At 42.8% G+C, this 21283-nt stretch overlaps 1 protein-coding gene across 1 annotated transcript in view; it reads right to left on the bottom strand.

Moving 5' to 3' along the window:
* Window positions 1-21283, bottom strand: part of mcama (melanoma cell adhesion molecule a) — a 76471-nt gene that overhangs the window by 20994 nt on the left and 34194 nt on the right. Inside the window, exons 2-7 of the mRNA XM_079565642.1 lie at window positions 9865-9995; window positions 8420-8648; window positions 4119-4189; window positions 3461-3548; window positions 2041-2220; window positions 1533-1660 (exon numbers count right to left, since the gene is read on the bottom strand). Of these exons, the coding sequence (XP_079421768.1) occupies window positions 1533-1660; window positions 2041-2220; window positions 3461-3548; window positions 4119-4189; window positions 8420-8648; window positions 9865-9995 (827 nt within the window). The remainder of the gene's footprint in view (window positions 1-1532; window positions 1661-2040; window positions 2221-3460; window positions 3549-4118; window positions 4190-8419; window positions 8649-9864; window positions 9996-21283) is intronic.

Genomic DNA, 21283 nt, shown 5'->3' with positions numbered 1-21283 from the left:
GAGGTTACAGACACAGAGAGAGGGCGGGGTTACAGACACAGAGAGAGGGCGGGGTTACAGAAACAGAGAGAGGGCGGAGTTACAGACACAGAGAGAGGGCGGGGTTACAGACACAGAGAGAGGGCGGGGTTACAGATGCAGAGAGAGGGCGGAGTTACAGACACAGAGAGAGGGCGAGGTTACAGACACAGAGAGAGGGCGGGGTTACAGATGCAGAGAGAGGGCGGAGTTACAGACACAGAGAGAGGGCGAGGTTACAGACACAGAGAGAGGGCGAGGTTACAGACACAGAGAGAGGGCGGAGTTACAGACACAGAGAGAGGGCGGGGTTACAGATGCAGAGAGAGGGCGGGGTTACAGACACAGAGAGAGGGCGGGGTTACAGAAACAGAGAGAGGGCGGGGTTACAGACACAGAGAGAGGGCGGGGTTACAGACGCAGAGAGAGGGCGGGGTTACAGACACAGAGAGAGGGCGGGGTTACAGACACAGAGAGAGGGCGGGGTTACAGAAACAGAGAGAGGGCAGGGTTACAGACGCAGAGAGAGGGCGGGGTTACAGACACAGAGAGAGGGCGGGGTTACAGACGCAGAGAGAGGGCGGGGTTACAGACGCAGAGAGAGGGCGGGGTTACAGACGCAGAGAGAGGGCGGGGTTACAGATGCAGAGAGAGGGCGGGGATACAGATGCAGAGAGAGGGCGGGGTTACAGACGCAGAGAGAGGGCGGGGTTACAGATGCAGAGAGAGGGCGGGGTTACAGACGCAGAGAGAGGGCGGGGTTACAGACGCAGAGAGGGCGGGGTTACAGATGCAGAGAGAGGGCGGGGTTACAGACACAGAGAGAGGGCGGGGTTACAGACGAAGAGAGAGGGCGGGGTTACAGACACAGAGAGAGGGCGGGGTTACAGACGCAGAGAGGGCGGGGTTACAGACGAAGAGAGAGGGCGGGGTTACAGATGCAGTGAGAGGGCGGAGTCACAGACGCAGAGAGAGGGCGGGGTTACAGACACAGAGAGAGGGCGGGGTTACAGAAACAGAGAGAGGGCGGAGTTACAAACACAGAGAGAGGGCGGGGTTACAGAAACAGAGAGAGGGCGGGGTTACAGACGCAGAGAGGGCGGGGTTACAGAAACAGAGAGAGGGCGGGGTTACAAACACAGAGAGAGGGCGGGGTTACAGACGCAGAGAGAGGGCGGGGTTACAGATGCAGAGAGAGGGCGGGGTTACAGAAACAGAGAGAGGGCGGGGTTACAGACGCAGAGAGAGGGCGGGGTTACAGACGCAGAGAGAGGGCGGGGTTACAGACACAGAGAGAGGGCGGGGTTACAGACACAGAGAGAGGGCGGGGTTACAGACACAGAGAGAGGGTGGAGTCACAGACACAGAGAGAGGGCGGGGTTACAGACACAGAGAGAGGGCGGGGTTACAGACACAGAGAGAGGGTGGAGTCACAGACACAGAGAGAGGGCGGGGTTACAGACACAGAGAGAGGGCGGGGTTACAGGATAGAGGAGAGTAGGGGTGATTCTTACCTGTTCTCTGGTGAAGATGAAAGCCGGGGGGGGGTGCCCGTCGCCCTGGCAGCGCAGCTCCACAGTGTCCCCCTCCTTCAGCAGCCCGGGGGGAGACTCCTTCCACAGCTCCACCATGGACGTGTGGTCTGAGGGTCCCAACACAGAGGAGGACGTGAGAGTGAGACGATGAGAGAGTGAGACGGCGTGAGAGTGAGACGAGGAGAGAGTGAGACGGCGTGAGAGTGAGACGGCGTGAGAGTGAGACGACGTGAGAGTGAGACGGCGTGAGAGTGAGACGATGAGAGTGAGACGGTGTGAGAGTGAGACGATGAGAGTGTGAGACGGCGTGAGAGTGAGACGAGGAGAGTGAGACGGTGTGAGAGTGAGACGATGAGAGTGAGACGGTGTGAGAGTGAGACGATGAGAGAGTGAGACGGCGTGAGACGATGAGAGTGAGACGATGAGAGAGTGAGACGGGGTGAGAGTGAGACGATGACTGTGGAGGAGCCGGTGTTCAGGCACTCACAGTGGACGGTGACGTTGACCGGGCTGGACTCCAGGCTCCGGACGCCCCCGGGGACGGAGAAGCTCACCCTGCAGGAGAACAGAGCCTCCCTGTCCTCCTTCTGCACCTTCAGCAGCAGCGTGTTCTGCACCGTGTAGAGGCCGGAGGAGGAGCGGGAGTGCAGCACCAGGAACTTCACCTCTGCACCAGATACAGACAGTCACTACACAGTCACTACACAGTTACTACAGTTACTACAGTCTCTACAGTCACTACACAGTTACTACACAGCCTCTACAGTCTCTACAGTCAGAGGAGCCGAGTGCAGCACCAGGAACTTCACCTCTGCACCAGATACGGGACAGTTACTACAGTTACTACACAGTTACTACAGTTACTACACAGTTACTACAGTTACTACAGTCTCTACAGTCAGAGGAGCGCGAGTGCAGCACCAGGAACTTCACCTCTGCAGGAGACAATGACAGTCACTACACAGTTACTACACAGTTACTACACAGTTACTACAGTCACTACAGTCTCTACAGTCAGAGGAGCGCGAGTGCAGCACCAGGAACTTCACCTCTGCACCAGCTACAACAACAAAATTCAACAAAAATGTGACAAGAATTTAAAAAAAAATGTGACAAAAATGTGACAAAAATTTAAAAAAAATGTGACAAAAATTCAACAAAAAAATGACAAAAATGCAACAAAAATGTGACAAAAATGTGACAAAAATTCAATAAAAAAATGACAAAAATGCAACAAAAATGTGACAAAAATTCAATAAAAATGTGGCAAAAAAAATGACAAAAATTCAACAAAAAGAGACAGAGATACGGGACAATGACAGTCACTACACAGTTACTACAGTCTCTACACAGTTACTACAGTCTCTACAGTCAGAGGCGCCGAGTGCAGCACCAGGATCTTCACCTCTGGGACACAACACGAGGAAAAAGATCTGTTTAGATCAGTTTTGTAGGTCTTAGCTTTCAAATGAGGCGTTACTCTGGCCCAGGGGTCACCAGCCTTATTTCAGCTGAGGGCGACTTTAAGAGCATTAAGTTGCTCGAGGGCGACCAGTTAAAAACAAATCCTAAAGACTTAAACGTACACTGTTCACTCATAGGATATTGACCCCATATTACAAAATAGCTTTATTTTAAACTCATACTGAGTCACAAGAACCGAAATAACTGTAATTTTAAGAATTAGATTCAAGAAAATGAAGTGTTTTACACTTTAGAAAAAGTCCCAAGGGCTACTGGACATGCCCCAAAGGGCCCCTGGGTGCCCGCGGGCCCCACGTTGGTGACCCCTGCTCTGGCCTATATGTAAACTCCAGTCAAGAATGTACTTGAGTAAAAGTAACTGAGCGGCTCCTCTGAGGGAAGAGCTTAAATAAACATGACTCAGACTAAAGTTCGTGTCTCACGTCCAGGACTGGCCTCCAGACGCTCCCCGTTCCTGAACCAGGTGATGTTGGGTTTGGGGAAACCGTTCTGGGATTCACACACGGCGATCTGCAGAGAGAGGGCGGAGTCATATATGCAGAGGGGGCGGAGTTACAGGTGCAGAGAGAGAGAGGGCGGAGTCACAGACACAGAGGGGGCGGGGTTACAGGTGCAGAGAGGGGGCGGAGTTACAGATGCAGAGAGAGGGAGGAGTCACAGACACAGAGGGGGTGGAGTTACACATGCAGAGGGGGCGGAGTTACAGATGCAGAGAGGGCGGAGTTACACATGCAGAGAGAGAGGGAGGAGTTACACATGCAGAGGGGGCGGAGTTACAGATGCAGAGAGAGGGAGGAGTCACAGATGCAGAGGGGGCGGAGTTACAGATGCAGACAGGGCGGAGGTACAGGTGCAGAGAGGGCGGAGTTACACATGCAGAGGGGGCGGAGTCACAGATGCAGAGGGGGCGGAGTTACAGACGCAGAGAGAGGGCGGAGTCATATATGCAGAGGGGGCGGAGTTACAGACACAGAGAGGGCGGAGTCACAGATGCAGAGGGGGCGGAGTCACAGATGCAGAGGGGGCGGAGTCACAGACAAAGAGGGGGCGGAGTCACATGTGCAGAGGGGGCGGAGTTACCTTGGCCGGCTGCTCGTCCGTCACAGAAACGCTCGGAGAAACTTCCTCCACGACCGGAGCCTCAGGAGGAGCTGATCCCAAACAAAGACAGGAAGTTCTTTAACAACAAGTGTCTGTATAATATTATATAATATAATATAATATAATATAATATAACGCAACATAACATAACATAAAAGGACTCAGGCTGGACGTATAAAGATAATATATATAGATCATATATGTAAAAGTGTTTCTTTAAAAAACGGTTAAAAATGCTTCTTAGTAATTTAGGAATAAATATGTTGTAATTCATGTTAAAAATAGTAATTTGGTTAAAAAGATAATGGGCTTATGCACAGTGACCCCACGTGTTTCCGCCTGGACAGTAAACCAGACGCTGTCCTTCATGTCCGTTATCTCTACCCATTAAATGAAGCAATAATAAGATCTGGTAAAGGACAGAGAGTAAAAGTTCAGATGTGACGGAGCAGGTTAGAAAATATTACCTGAGACTTAACGGCTTCACTGGAGGAAACTCCGTGTTCATAACGGTGGATGTTTTTGTCTTGAGGCTAATGCGGCTAACGCGGCTAACGCGGCTAACACAAAATAAAAAATAAAACTAGCGCAAAGTTTTGAACGAGCGCAAAAAAGAATGGTCCTGTTAGTTTAAATTATATTGACTTGTTTACATGTTATATTATCATTTTTCAACACTAGCCTTTAGCTCTAAGATAAAGCTCCGCCCCTTACGAGCGCTGGTGTTTCCTTTGGGGCAGATTCACAGAGAACATGATGTTTGTAACACGTTTCTGTGACTCCATCAGTAACTCTGTCCATAACCAGATCCTGAGCTTCTCTTTATTTGTGTGGAAACCTGCTAATTGTGAAAGTAAACGATCGCTGACAGGAAGTCCAGGTCTGGCTGACTGTCCAGGAAGACGTCACGTGGAGAAACACATGTGCATAAGCCTATATAATGTAATATAATACAATATAATATAATATAATATAAGTAAGGGATAATGTATAGAACGCTGGTCATTATCGGGAAAATAAGCACCGACAGGGCGAACCGGACCCCGACGTGAAGCGGAGGGGTCTTGTTTCGCTTATTATTCGGCCATTTGCCAACTGAACTCACACAACATAAACTTCGTACACTTTTATGAAGGTCGAAAGGTTTATTTAATGACTTCCGTGACAAATAGTTCCCAAACGTTTGTGCGTTGCTCGGCAACGTTTGGCTAGGCTAGAGGCAGCAAGGCTAATAGCTAGCCTAGCTACTTAGTTGAAGGCGCAGTTGGAGGAATGGTGGTGAATCTCTGGGTAAGTTGAAAGTCAGACTCACGCTAACTTCACGAGCAATTCCCCCGACTTCTCTCTCAGTGACGGGACAGATAGTGTCGCTGCTATGAACGCGCGGAGTGATATGAAAACACCAACTCCGTTGCCATTGGCAGCGGAGTTATTTTTTTCAGACGTCCTTTATCAGAAAATAATGACCGGGAGAACGTTGGGAAATCCCATTCAAATCAACGGAGCTTCTGCTTACGTTGTGAAGAGCCGGATAATAAGGCGTAATAATATGATATAACATAATATAATATAATATAATATATTATCATAGTAAAGGACTCAGGCTGGACGTATAAAGATAATATATGTAAAAGTGTTTCTTTAAAAAATGCGTCTTTATAATTTAGGAATAAATATGTTATAATTCATCTGTTCATCAATTCATGTTAAAAATAGTAATTTGGTTAAAAAGATCATTTCTACAGAGTCAGCATGGGTTTAGCTGAACTTTATTTTGAAGGCTCAGTCAGTAGTTGCAATGCATTATGGGTAGCAGCAGAAGCACTAGCCAGACGAGTAAAAATGTGGCGCTAAAAAACCTGCCTGTCCATGAAACTTGACCTCCTGAGTTCCACATCTCCGAAAGCTTTAGTTCAAGTTTAATATGTGTTTAATACGTGTTTAATACGTGTTTAATATGTGTTTAATACGTGTTTAATATGTGTTTAATATGTGTTTAATATGTGTTTAATATGTGTTTCGTGAACTTTAGGAATAAAAAAGAGATTGTTTTTTGCACATTGTGTTGTCACCAAGAATTAGCCTTTAGCAGTGCCTGTTTAGCTGAGAGTACTGTGCTAACGATCTAATTAGCATATAAAAAGATCGTGAAAATGCTAATTAGCGTCAGCTATGCTAACTTTCCAGTTTGCTAGTTTCTGGCATCAGCCATTTGGTGCTGCTTTTATTTTCTTATGGTTTTGCTTTGAAGTTAATGCTTATTTTATTTCAGTTTCACTCGAGTTCAACAAACACTTAAAGCTGTATTAACCTCTTACCACCCGCCCAAACCAAATGCTTCTCTCCTCTTTGCCATTGTCGTCACTTTTTATTTCCCTTATGTGTTTTTGACACTTTTGCTACTTTTTTGTTACTTTTTGCTGGATTTTTGTCACATTTTGTTGCTGTTTTTTTTGCTGGATTTTTGTCATTTTTTTTTGCTGGATTTTTGTCACTTTTATGCTGGATTTTTGTCACTTTTATGCTGGATTTTTGTCTTTTTTTTGCTGGATTTTTGTCACTTTTTTGCTGGATTTTTGTCACTTTTATGCTGGATTTTTGTCTTTTTTTTGATGGATTTTTGTCATTTTTTTGCTGGATTTTTGTCACTTTTTTGCTGGATTTTTGTCTTTTTTTTGATGGATTTTTGTCACTTTTTTGCTGGATTTTTGTCACTTTTTTGCTGGATTTTTGTCTTTTTTGCTGGATTTTTGTCTTTTTTGCTGGATTTTTGTCACTTTCTTGCTGGATTTTTGTCACTTTTTTGCTGGATTTTTGTCACTTTTTTGCTGGATTTTTGTCTTATTTTGATGGATTTTTGTCACTTTTTTGCTGGATTTTTTTTCATTTTTTGCTGGATTTTTGTCACTTTTTTGCTGGATTTTTGTCACTTTTTTGCTGGATTTTTGTCTTTTTTTTGATGGATTTTTGTCACTTTCTTGCTGGATTTTTGTCACTTTTTTGCTGGATTTTTGTCTTTTTTGATGGATTTTTGTCACTTTCTTGCTGGATTTTTGTCACTTTTTTGCTGGATTTTTGTCACTTTTTTGCTGGATTTTTGTCTTATTTTGCTGGATTTTTGTCTTATTTTGCTGGATTTTTGTCACTTTTTTGCTGGATTTTTGTCATTTTTTGCAGGATTTTTGTCTTTTTTTGCTGAATTTTTGTCTTTTTTTGCTGGATTTTTGTCGCTTTTTTGCTGGATTTTTGTCGCTTTTTTGCTGGATTTTTGTCACTTTTTGCTGGATTTTTGTCATTTTTTTGCTGGATTTTTGTCACTTTTTTGCTGGATTTTTGTCATTTTTTTGCTGGATTTTTGTCATTTTTTTGCTGGATTTTTGTCACTTTTTTGCTGGATTTTTGTCTTTTTTTGCTGGATTTTTGTCACTTTTTGCTGGATTTTTGTCATTTTTTTGCTGGATTTTTGTCTTTTTTTGTCTTTTTTTGCTGGATTTTTTGTCTTTTTTTGCTGATTTTTTGTCTTTTTTTGCTGGATTTTTTGTCTTTTTTTGCTGGATTTTAGTCTTTTTTTTGATGGATTTTTTGTCTTTTTTTGATGGATTTTTGTTACTTTTTTGCTGGATTTTTGTCTTTTTTTGCTGGATTTTTGTCTTTTTTTGCTGGATTTTTGTCTTTTTTTGCTGGATTTTTGTCTTTTTTTGCTGGATTTTTGTCTTTTTTTGCTGGATTTTTGTCTTTTTTTGCTGGATTTTTGTCTTTTTTTGCTGGATTTTTGTCTTTTTTTTGCTGGATTTTTGTCTTTTTTTGCTGGATTTTTGTCTTTTTTTGCTGGATTTTTGTCTTTTTTTTGCTGGATTTTTGTCTTTTTTTGCTGGATTTTTGTCTTTTTTTGCTGGATTTTTGTCTTTTTTTTGATGGATTTATTGTTTTTTTTTTTGCTGGATTTTAGTCTTTTTTTTGATGGATTTTTTGTCTTTTTTTGATGGATTTTTGTTACTTTTTTGCTGGATTTTTGTCTTTTTTTGCTGGATTTTTGTCTTTTTTTTGATGGATTTATTGTTTGTTTTTTTGCTGGATTTTAGTCTTTTTTTTGATGGATTTTTTGTCTTTTTTTGATGGATTTTTGTTACTTTTTTGCTGGATTTTTGTCTTTTTTTGCTGGATTTTTGTCTTTTTTTGCTGGATTTTTGTCTTATTTTGCTGGATTTTTGTCACTCTGGGGTAAATTTGGAGGGAGCTTTGGGAACATTGCTGATCCACTTCCTGGTCACAGATCTCACCGTAGACCCGCAGGACGGTCTTGCCCTCGGCGCTGCCGGCCGCCAGCCCGTTGACCTGGCAGAAGAACTCCCTCTGGTCGGAGAGGCGGGCGTCGCTGATGGTCAGCAGGCTGTGGTTGTGGGCGGAGCTAACCTGCACGCGCTCGCTGTACTCGGTGTGATTGTCCACCAGCTCCTGAGCGCTGTCGCCGTAGAAGATCCGAGCCCGAGAGCTGTTCCCCGGGGACTTCTGCAGAGACGAGGGGTCAGGAGGTCAGAGAGAGGTCAGAGAGAGGTCAGTGAGAGGTCAGAGTGAGGTCAGAGTGAGGTCAGAGAGAGGTCAGTGAGAGGTCAGAGAGAGGTCAGTGAGAGGTCAGTGAGAGGTCAGTGTGAGGTCAGAGAGAGGTCAGTGAGAGGTCAGTGTGAGGTCAGTGAGAGGTCAGTGTGAAGTCAGTGAGAGGTCAGTGAGAGGTCAGTGTGAGGTCAGTGAGAGGTCAGTGAGAGGTCAGTGTGAAGTCAGTGAGAGGTCAGTGAGAGGTCAGTGAGAAGGTCAGAGAGAGGTCAGTGAGAAGGTCAGTGTGAAGTCAGTGAGAGGTCAGTGAGAGGTCAGTGAGAGGTCAGTGAGAGGTCAGTGTGAGGTCAGAGAGAGGTCAGTGAGAGGTCAGAGAGAGGTCAGTGAGAGGTCAGTGTGAGGTCAGTGAGAGGTCAGTGAGAAGGTCAGTGTGAAGTCAGTGAGAGGTCAGTGAGAGGTCAGGGAGAGGTCAGAGAGAGGTCAGGGAAAAATGTGACAAAAACTCAATAAAAACTTGAAAAAATTCAACAAAAACTTGAAAAAAATCGACTAAAAAAATGACCAAAATTCAACAAAAATGTGACAAAAAAAAAAAGACAAAAATTCAACAAAAAAGTGAAAAAATTCAACAAAAAAAAGACAAAAAAAGACAAAAAATGTGACAAAAATTCAACAAAAAAGTGAAAAAATTCAACAAAAAAGTGAAAAAATTCAACAAAAACTTGAAAAAATTCAACAAAAAAATTACAAAAATTCAACAAAAATGTGAAAAAATTCAACAAAAATGTGAAAAAATTCAACAAAAATGTGACAAAAACTAAAAAAAAAAGACAAAAATTCAACAAAAACTTGAAAAAAATCAACTAAAAAAATGACAAAAATTCAACAAAAACTTGAAAAAAATCAACTAAAAAAATGACAAAAATTCAACAAAAAATGTGAGAAAAACTGTGAGAGGTCAGAGTGAGGTCAGTGAGAGGTCAGTGAGAGGTCAGTGTGAAGGTCAGTGTGAGGTCAGTGAGAGGTCAGTGTGAAGGTCAGTGTGAGGCTAGAGTGAGGTCAGTGAGAGGTCAGTGAGAGGTTAGTATGAGGTCAGAGTGAGGTCAGTGTGAGGTCAGAGTGAGGTCAGTGTGAGGTCAGACCACAAACATCTGGAGGCATCAGTGAGACTCACCACGAACCACTGCAGCATGACGAAGGGCGGCTCGGGGCCGTCGCTGAAGCTGTAGTGACAGGGGATGTGGGCCGCGGCGCCCAGCAGCACCTCCACGCCGTCCTGCACGCTCAGCTCCAGCTTCGACCAGGCTGCAACACACACACACACACACACGCCAGGGTCAACACACACACGCCAGGGTCAACACACGCTTCACACAAACACAAGTCCTTAAAGCCACACTGCGGAACATCTCACCCAATGAACAGGCTCCAAACACGCTCTAAAAACCACTCTTTAAGTTCAAACACAGAGGAAGAACCCGGGCCTCCCCTTTAACCTCTTAACTCCCACCTGAACGGATCCCATTTTCTCCAGTTTGGCTTTACCCGAATCAAAAAGCTTCTTGGGAAAAAAGCAGCAAAACAGCCACAAAAAATGAGAAGAAAACAAGGATGTAAATGCGACAAAAAAGTGACAAAAATGCAGCAAACATGTGACAAAGATTCAACAAAAATTCAACGAAAATTCAACAAAAATGTGACAAAAATTCAACAAAAATTCAACAAAAATATGACAAAAATTCAACAAAAATTCAACCAAAAAGTGACAAAAATTCAACCAAAAAGTGACAAAAATTCAACAAAAATGTGACAAAAATTAAACCAAAAAGTGACAAAAATTCAACAAAAATGTGACAAAAATTCAACAAAAATGTGACAAAAATTCAACCAAAAAGTGACAAAAATTCAACAAAAATGTGACAAAAATTCAACCAAAAAGTGACAAAAATTCAACAAAAATGTGACAAAAATTCAACCAAAAAGTGACAAAAATTCAACAAAAATGTGACAAAAATTCAACAAAAATGTGACAAAAATTCAACCAAAAAGTGACAAAAATTCAACAAAAATTCAACAAAAATTCAACAAAAATTCAACAAAAATTCAACAAAAAATCAACAAAAATTCTACAAAAATTCAACAAAAATGTGACAAAAAAAAAAAAAATGTGACAACAATTCAACAAAAAAGTGACAAAAATTCAACCAAAAAATGACAAAAATTAAATAAAAAAGTGACAAAAACTCAACAAAAATGTGACAAAAACTCAACACTTGTCTGACTATCGGCCAGTGGCCTTCACATCTGTCCTGATGAAAACTTTTGAGCGGTTGGTGTTTATCAGAGATCAAATCCCTGTGTCTGTGGACCTGCTACAATTTGCGTATAGAAAAAACATAAGTGTTCAGGACGCCATTTCCTTTGCTTTGAACTCTGTCTACAAACATCTTGATGAACGGAGAGCATATGCTAGAATGATATTCACAGACTACAGTTCAGCTTTTAACTCAATGGTCCCAACAAAGCTCATCGAAAAACTCAAACGCTCGGGACTCAGTAATGCCATTTGTAATTGTATTTTTAATTTTCTGACTTGTCGACCACAAAGGGTCAAAATCAACGGTTGTGTTTCTGATGAGCTGTTCGTTAGCACTGGTGTCCCACAGGGCTGTGTGTTGAGCCCCCTGCTGTTCACACTGTATACTCATGACCTTGTCGCATCTCATGATAAAAATGTGATCATCAAATATGCCGACGATACGACCATCAGTTCAAATGATGAGTCTCATTATCGTGAGGAGGTGGAGAATGTTGTTCAGTGAGGAGAGAAAACAACCTGCTTTTGAACACTTCAAAAACATGTGAACTTGTTATTGATTTTTGTCACAATAGGAATCAGCTTCCTGTGACTCTCCAAGATTCTGATGTGCAGATTGTTGAGAAATGTGAATTCTTGGGTGTGACTCTTTCTCATGACTTGAACTGGAGCTCTCATACGATGAACTCTGACAGCGCCTCTTCTTTTTACGCAGGCTTCGAGAGTTTACCCAAAACACTAGGATTCTTTTTAACTTTTATTATTGTGTAACTGAGAGTGTCCTGACCAGTTGTGTCACCGTGTGGTTTGGTCTCACTCTGAAAGAGAAGAAGGCTCTGAACAAAGTGGTTCTCAGCCTCAGGACCAATGGCTGCTCTTTGCCGCTCCTGGAGCCACATATAAAGCTCGACGACTGAATCGAGCTTTAAAACTTGCCCAGTGACGCCTCAGGCCGCCCGGCTCAGGCCTTTTCTGAGATGCTTCCTTCAGGGAGAAGGTATCGCTCCATCATATGTTCTACTGATCGACATATTAACAGTTTCTTTCCTCAAGCTGTGATCACTTTAAACAAGGCACTTCTATTTTATGTATCTGTGTGGACTTTTATTGTACAGTATTTTGCCCTGAGGCTTTTAATGTGGCAGTGTTTTTCCAACGTGGTTTTTCAAACTGCAAATGGCCAAAAAAATTAATCTGAATCAAAAAAATGACAAAAACTCAATCAAAAAGTGACAAAAATAATAATTAAAAAAAAACATATAAAGATGACACAACACAGCAACAACGCGAGGAAAAAGATCAGTTTTGTGGGTCTTAGCTTTCAAATGAGGTGTTACACAGACCTACACAAAGAGGACAGAATGCACTTGGTTCAGGCGGGGGGTAAGAGGTTAAAGGATGACGTTTGTCTGACCGACGGTTCCCTCGTTCCTGCTCGATGAATCTTTGCTGATCTTCAGATGCACAGATGTATTTCTCTTTATTCCGTACGTCAGTATTTGGACTTTCTAAAGCATCACATCTGAGCCCTGTTGTCCATGAGACGGTTAAATAAATGATCTAAAACACATGAACGTCTCTGTAGTAAAGTCTGAGTCTGTGCTGTTTCTGACTCGGTTTTTCTACCACAGAAAAGTCCAGACGCCACGACCACAACCACCACAACAACCACAACCACAGCAGCGCCGGACGTTTGATCGCCCTGAAAACAAAGTCTGGACGTCGGCAACTAAAACTGAAACTTTCTGCTCCTGTTCCAGCCACCGTGTTGTAACGCACTGATGCCTCACGCAGAGCTCCGCCGGGGGCCCCGCCGAGGCCCCGCCCAGGGCCCCGCCCAGGGCCCCGCTCCTCCGTTCCGCTCCGTGGTCCAGATAAAACCCGGAGCTGAAGTCAGTCACAACAGCCGCAGATAAGAGGCTTTGGGTCTGGCTTTGTGCTCCCCAAATCCTCCGGCCGCTCCATCAGACGGATTAACGCAGCGGGGCCCGACCCAGGAGCCACTGTAGGACCGCGGGGGGCGCCCAGGTGACGAGGGGGGGGCAGACAGGGGACGAGGGGGGAGCAGGGATCTCACAAAGCTCAGACACTGATCCACCGTTTGGCCTCGTCATCCAAACAAAACCGCAGATTTCCCTTTTCCTTTTATCCAGGAAGTGACTCCAACGTCTTCCCCGGGGCCCCTCAGTCTGAGCGTGTGTGGCCCCGGTGACTGAGGGGCCACACCCGACTGCAGACGCTAATCCACATCAAAGAAGAAAGCGGCTCCTGCACCTGCTCCTTTAACCTGTTAAGGACCACCTATTTTGATGTCCTCTCGCCCGGCTAAATTAAACAAGTCCAAATAGTCCAAACTGCTGATGTGAACCATCAGAGGAATCAGGACAAGAAGTTTCTTTGTACATTTAGAAGGACATTGTGACAAAAACATGTAAAAAGGTTCTTTAGTTATAAAATTAATACAAATATATCTTTTTTATATATCGAAAATTACACATAAACTGAAATGTCTTTCCTGAAAATATACTTCATAGCACACACTCCAAACTGAGGACAGTGTTAGCCTTACTGGTGCTCAGCATGTGTGCAAAATCTCAGAAGTCCAGGTCCAAGTCTGTTGGATTTGTAAACCTTTCAGTGTTTTGGTGCTTTATCTCATTAGTATCGTGCACAAACCAAAGTGACAAATGTTATAAAAGCAAAAATATTTTCACAAATGTGTCAAACAAAGTGAAACAGCAACAACAAACCTCCCAAAAATGGACTAAATCAAAGCAAAATGAAGTATTTATCTCAGTCTCACAAAGGTGCGTCAGTCACAGCTTCCCCCAAAACAAAATGGCCGCCTTGTTTACTCAGAAAAGAGCTTTTACACGTCTGAGAGAGAGACAATGGACGTCTACACAGATGCACCACTGTCACCTGGGAAATCAACAAGTCTGTGCCTAAATGCTAATGTGGCTAACATGAGGCTAACGTGTGGCTAACGTGTGGCTAACGTGTGGCTAACACGTGGCTAACGTGTGGCTAACGTGTGGCTAACACATGGCTAACGTGTGGCTAACATGAGGCTAACGTGTGACTAACGTGTGGCTAACATGAGGCTAACGTGTGGCTAACACGTGGCTAACATGTGGCTAACATGAGGCTAATGTGTGGCTAACACGTGGCTAACATGTGGCTAACATGAGGCTAACGTGTGCCTAACGTGTGGCTAACACGTGGCTAACATGAGGCTAACGTGTGGCTAACACGTGGCTAACATGTGGCTAACATGTGGCTAACATGTGGCTAACATGTGGCTAACATGAGGCTAACGTGTGGCTAACATGTGGCTAACGTGTGGCTAACGTGTGGCTAACGTGTGGCTAACGTGTGGCTAACATGTGGCTAACGTGTGGCTAACATGTGGCTAAGATGTGGCTAACATGTGGCTAACATGAGGCTAACGTGTGGCTAACATGCGGCTAACATGTGGCTAACATGTGGCTAACATGTGGCTAACATGTGCTTCTGGCCTGCACTGAGCGCTGCCAGCACAAATATCAATGGATTTCTTTGGGAAACGGCTCATTTTTGAAGAGAATAGTCATGAGGATTAAGGGAACAGAACTGGAATTACCTAAAAGTTTGTTTACAAGAAGATTTTCTCATTTGTGGAGTATTTTTAGATAATTTCTGACCGTCAAAATTGAAAATAATGAGCCAGATTTTCCAAAAAGAGTATTTTGTTGACATTTTTGTTGAATTATGTTTTACTTGAGTATTTTGGACCAAAAAATCCAGTCAACCTATGATTGGACCACAAATAATTGAATATGGATCAGAAATGCTTAATTTTAATGCTCGATTTTCATGTTTTTTTTAATTTTTCTGTCCTTAGTTAATGTTTTGATTTATGTGATGATGCTCCATGACTGAAATAGATGTTTTGGGGAGAAGTGCCTGTTTAAAAATCTCTGCCACATGTTTATATTGGTCGAAATATAATTTGCCTAAATACTGTATGTAAGTAAATGGACCTGGAATCAGTCCCTGATCAGGGCCGGCCGTCCTGAACAGTTTAATCAGATCCATGGTTCCTCCAGCTCTAAACTGAAAACACTGAAACGTGAGCGAGGCGGAGGAGCAGGAACACGTCAGGACACGAGGAGCGGACGAGGACGAGGATTAAACCGTGAAGGCTCAGAAATGTAAACAAATCCAGCACTGGGGACCATAATATCACCGTTTTGATTTTGGAACCAGAAATCAGAACAATGCTGTGTGGGAGATCTGCAACTGCAACAACACAGGGTTCACTGCCAAGAAGAATGTGAAGGAATCCATGATTTGACCTGAGACATTGCCAGGGCTGGACGGGCCGTCGGGAGATTGGGGAGTTTTCCCGATGGGCCGACGTACTTTTGGGCCGGTTGGGCCGGTCAGACCGAGATAAGGCCCGTTATACCTTAACACCGGCCCACAATTAGCGGGAAAAGCCATTGGAGGATCTATCTTTACATAGATGCAATTACACGACTCCTCCACTAGAGGGATGTGGCGCCTTTTATCCCCCTCAGGTGGCGCTTTATTGAGTCATGGTTCCGATAATCTGGTATAATGAGCGATGGGCCTCTGGGACGTCACACTCATGAGGAAATAGTTTATTGTAACTCCCTCCAGGACCCACAGAACTTCAGACCTCTATTTTTATACATTTTAGACAAATGTTTGCAAAGAAGTGCATGCTGGGAGTTGTCAGGTGACTCGTCGTCAGTGCAGTTTTAAATCTTCTAGTTTCCATTGAAAGGATTTCATCTTCATCCACAGTCATCATCATTTGTTTGGTTTTGAGAAGTTTATTTGTGTCACAGTCGCGAGAGGAACTTCATTTAACGGAACGCACATTTTAAAGTTGTTTAGAAGTTTTACAAAAGTTCCTTGAAGTTATGAATGAAAAGATGAAAGTGTTGAGTCTCTGAGGCGTTAGCTTGAATTCAGCAGAAACAAAATGCAACTATTGTCCTCCATTTGTTGCTGTTTTAGTTCAAGCCGAGGGTTTATTGTTTTGCTCATCACCTCCACTATTGTCTTCATCTGCCCCGGTGTCTCTAGCCAGAAAACCACAAATGCAACTTGGCTGCCACCGGGTCGGAGTAGATGAAGCTGACAGGCTAACGGGCTAAGCTAACTGCAGGCTAGCGCCGCTTAAACAGTATTTACAGCCAAGTCTGAGTGAAACAAATGATCTCCAATGTGGATGAACAATATCCCTCTGTCCCTTTTCTGTCAGGATTTACTCTCACGGGCAATTAACCCCTTAACTCCCGCCTGAACCGAGCACCTTTTCTCCAGTTTGGCTTTAGCCCAATCCAAAAGCTTCTGGGAAAAAAGGTGAGAAAATAGCAACAAAACTGAGACGAAAACAATGATGGAAATGTGACAAAAAAGTGAGAAAACATTGACGAAAAAGTGACGAAAAATGGATGAAAAATTGGCAAAAATGTCACAAGAAATTGACAAAAAATGGAAAAAAAATGTGACAAAAAAAAGACAAAAATATGATTAAAAAATGACGAAAAATGACACAAATTTGACAAAGAAATGACTAAAATGTGACAAAAAATGGACAAAAATATGATAAAAAAATGACGAAAAAATTACAAAAAATTGACAAAATATGACAAAATATGACAAAAAATTACAAAAAAATTACAAAAATGTGATAAAAAAATGACGAAAAAATTACAAAAATGTGACAAAAAATGACAAAAAATGTGACAAAAAATGACAAAAAATGACAAGAAATGTGATAAAAAAAATACAAAAATGTGACAAAAAATGACAAAAATGTGATTAAAAAATGACAAAAAATGACAAAAAAATTGACAAAAATGTGATAAAAAAATGACGAAAAATATGACAAAAAATGACAAAAAATGACTAAAATTTGACAAAAATGTGACAAAGAAATGACAAAAAAGTTACAAAAATGAGTTGAATATCCAACAAAAAAATGATGGAAAAAAAAAATGTGACATGAGGAAAAAGATCCTCTCGGTTCAGGCGGGAGTTAAGAGGTTAATGAGTAAAAAACACAACATGTACAACGCCTGCAGTGCCGCTTATGGCCTGTAGGGGCTTTAAGTCTGCATGACAACACTGTGTGAGTCTGTCTCCTCTGTCCTCTCAGTGAAGACCATGAAGACCATGAAGACCATGAAGTTGATTTTATTGGATATTTTCTGGCCCAGGTTAAAAATCCTTGGGCCGTTTTTAACGAGGTGCTGTCGGTGGATCCTGGTTCTTAAATAAAAGATACAGAATGTCCTGCATAAACCTCCCCTCGGGCTCAGAAAAGGCACTGAGTCGAGTCGAAAAGCCGCTGCAGAAAGTGTCAAGTGTTGAGGACGAGACAAAAGCCTCAGAGCGAGAGAAACCACATGTGTGAAGTGGCGTGAGGCGGCGAGGAGCGGCGAGAGGCGGCGAGGAGCGGCGTGAGGCGGCGAGGAGCGGCGAGGCACGAGAGGCTCGGACTCAGAGATGATTTTACAGATTTTTCAGATAAACCATAAATGTTTGATCAGGCGGCGCAGCGAGGCCGAGCAGAGGCATTAATATTTGATCTGTGTGTGTGTGAGCTGAACCGCGGGCGCCTGGCCCCGCCCCCTGGCCCCCCGGCCCCCGCGGCGGCGGCGCAGGATTAAAGGTTAACGGAGCCTCTCGTCCACAGTCTCAGGGGGCGAGTTCACTTCAGACCAAACAAGGAGCAGAACCCGAACTACACCAGGAAAAGTACAGGTGCGAGTACTTTGGTTTAAATACTGGCCAATACCGAATACCGATACGAGTCTACGAGTCTCCGAGTCCACGAGTCCACGAGTGTGCCTTTGTCTTTTCTGTCAGTGTAGGATTTACTCTCACGGACAATTAACCCTGAGCCGAGCACATTTTCTCCAGTTTGGCTTTACCCCAATCCAAAAGCTTCTGGAAAAAAGAAAACAATGATGGAAATGTGACAAAAAAATTGATGAAAAAGTGGCAAAAATGTCACAAGAAATTGACAAGAAAAAAATGACAAAAAAATGACCAAAATTTGATAAAAATTTGACCAAAAAATATGACAAAATGTGACAAAAAATGACAAAAAAATGACAAAAAAATGACAAAACTGTGACAAAAAATGAACAAACATTTGACAAAAATGTGACAAAAAAATGACAAAAAAATGACAAAAAATGACAAAAATGTGATAAAAATTTGACCAAAAAATATGACAAAATGTGACAAAAAATGACAAAAAAATGACAAAAAATGACAAAAATGTGATACAAATTTGACCAAAAAATTTGACAAAATGTGACAAAAAATGACAAAAAAATGACCAAAAAAATGACAAAAAAATGACAAAATGTGACAAAAAATTTGACTAAAAATGACAAAAAAAATGATAAAAATTTGACTATCAAATATGACAAAATGTGACAAAAAAAGACAAAAAATGACCCAAAAAATGTGACAAAAATGTGGTAAAAATTTGTGATAAAACTTGCCGATACCGAACACGATACGAGGCAACAGACTTTTTGAAATGAACAGACGGTTTATAGACTTTCTTTTTCGCAGCAGATTGTTTGTAATTAGTTAATTTACATTTCCTTGAGTAAACTCACTTTTAAGAGGAGCTACATCATAAGTGAACAGATGCCATTTTGTTTTTCTTCATTCAACATTATTTCATTTTTATGTCTCCAGAAGCTTCAGCGTTTTCATTGTTTTGCTCATTTTCCCTCAGTATAAACATGCTGTATGTCTTTATTCTGGATTTTCTGAGGACTTTTTAGTCGCTGGGTTAGTTTTTTTAGATGAATAAGATTCACCAGAGTCAGGGGCGTAGCACCAAATTCTGGGCCCTGGGTACAACCTATCTTGGTGGACCCCCCCCCCATATGAAATTCACATTTCATAGTCTATGTTCTTTAACCACATAACAGTGGTTTAGTGGTTTGACAGTGCAATTCATTTATATTCTATTATAACTTTATTATATATACCTAAACTAAGTGAAAAAAGGGTTGGCCAAAAAAAGTGCTTCATATACAAACACATATCCTATCCAATGGGTCCTGAGGTCATGGTTTATTTGTTTGTTTGTTTCAAGTCAGTGTTTGACTTGAAATTGCATCTGATTTGGTGGAATATTCTACTTTCATTGGGCCAGTTGAAATGGCTGGTTTTAGGTAGAGCATAATGATTATTAGCATCACATTAAACAGGAGCACTGAACCAGGGACAGGGGATATTTGTGCTGAGAAAAACACATGTGTGACTTTAAAATAGGCATTAAAATGCTATTTTACATAAAATGATGATACTATGATGTCTGTGTGGCCAAAGGCCTGAACACAAAACTCAAGGGCTTCAGTCTGATTTGAAGCCTATACCTTTAAGTGTATTGTCAGTAAATTGTTGTTGTATAAAGTTACGTTGGAATAGACTAAACACCGCTGTGGGCTGAACCACTTGGCACATTTATAAAGGGGTGTCAGGGCCCTGAGATATTATCCATCATTATTGTTTGTGCAAAATTCTGTGTAGTAACCACTGTATTTCAGCCCGGTTGTTCAGTTCTTATAGTATCAATTATGAGGAAACTTAGAAAGTACAATACAGAACACTTTCTGCAGCATTTTTGAGGGCCCCTACCCTGCTCTGGGCCCTGGGTACTCAGTACCCTTTACCCCCCCAGTCCGACACCCCTGACCAGAGCTGTTAGTCACGAGTTAGCGGCTAGTTAGCAACATTAGTAACATTAGTCTGTATGTTGTAAACACTGCAGACGTTTAGCCCTGGTTAAATCCAGATCCAATTCAGACTCTGGTTTAGGGAGAGTCGTCTGTAATAAAGTCAGCTCTATGTGGATTATTGGAATATTATACTAAACTATTCTCCAGTTTGTTGTTGTTTTCTCTCCTCAGAGGAGCTGCTCCTGTAGGAGGTATCGGGACCTCATTAATGAGTACGAGTATGTGGTATCGGGCCAATACTTGATACTGGTATCAGTGCATCCCTGTTCACCAAATATTACTCCAATAAAAGTCCCAGTCCCATAGCACCAGTCTATATCTCACTACAATGATGACAAACCTTCTGTTGATCTGTAAATGCAGTAAATTAGAATAACTGCCTTGTATAAAATGTCTCTCTCAAAATGGCTGTAGTGAATGTCTTGAAATAGGCCTCTGTCTCTTTAAGAACCTCTGAGCCTTTAGACACGCCCCCTCCACACGCTGTCTGTGGCATCAGTGGGGAGGGGGTTCTGCTGAGGAGCAGTGGTCGGTCACTCGGCTCGGAGGCGTCTCCAGGAGGTGGGGGCGTTCCAAGGAGGACTCAGGCAAACCTATCCCTAAAATGGCCGCCATCAGAGTTTTTACAGATTACTCAAAAATTCAGCCACGTTCAACCATCAGCTGTTCTTATTACCATGACAACGAGCATCGACCTGTACACTGCGGTCGTTCCCCCCCCTCGAGGTTAAACACGGTGAGGCTGAGGATGACCTTAAACGCTCACAGAGGAAGCAGGAAGGAGACGATGGGACGAGGAGACACAAACCCCCCCCCCCCTCCCAGAGTTCAGGTGAAGCTGCTGTTTCAAACACAGTCACTGATGAGAGATTTTTTCATCTTTCCCGACCTCAGAGCCGGTTTATCAGAACCTCAGCGTCTTCACGAGTCCGAGCGTCTGATGTTGAAACAGAGGATTATCGGACGCTGTAAACGCTCCTCCTTTAAAACCTTTGAAGAGAACGGAGACGCTCCAGACTCAGCTCTCAGGGATTAATCACGTCCTGCAGCAGTTTGAGTTCTTCATGTGAGTGTTTCTGAGGAGCACTGAAGATCCAGACTCAACACTACGTTTGTATAAAGGCTCTTCTGTCAAAGCCACTGACTCACAGCAGAGGGTTTGTCCCCGTCGTGTTGCCGTACTGAGGCTCCGTTTCAGGTGAAAGTATTGATTTTTCATGCTCTGCTCCATGTGCAATTTCCTCCTTAACAACTCAAACCCACTCGGCCAATCACTGCGCTCCGAGAGTCAGTGTCAGACCAATCACAGCGCTCCGAGAGTCAGTGTCAGACCAATCACAGCGCTCCGAGAGTCAGTGTCAGACCAATCACAGCGCTCCGAGAGTCAGACGCTTCACCTCCACAGACCAAAATGTGATAAAAATGACAAAAAATGTGACAAAAAATTGATAAAAATGTGATTAAAAAATGACAAAAATGTGACAAAA

This window comes from Gobius niger, assembly GCF_951799975.1.
Source record: "Gobius niger genome assembly, chromosome: 11".
Taxonomy (NCBI): domain Eukaryota; kingdom Metazoa; phylum Chordata; class Actinopteri; order Gobiiformes; family Gobiidae; genus Gobius; species Gobius niger.
Note: the sequence above shows the minus strand (reverse complement) of the source record. Positions and strands in the feature narration are given on the sequence as shown.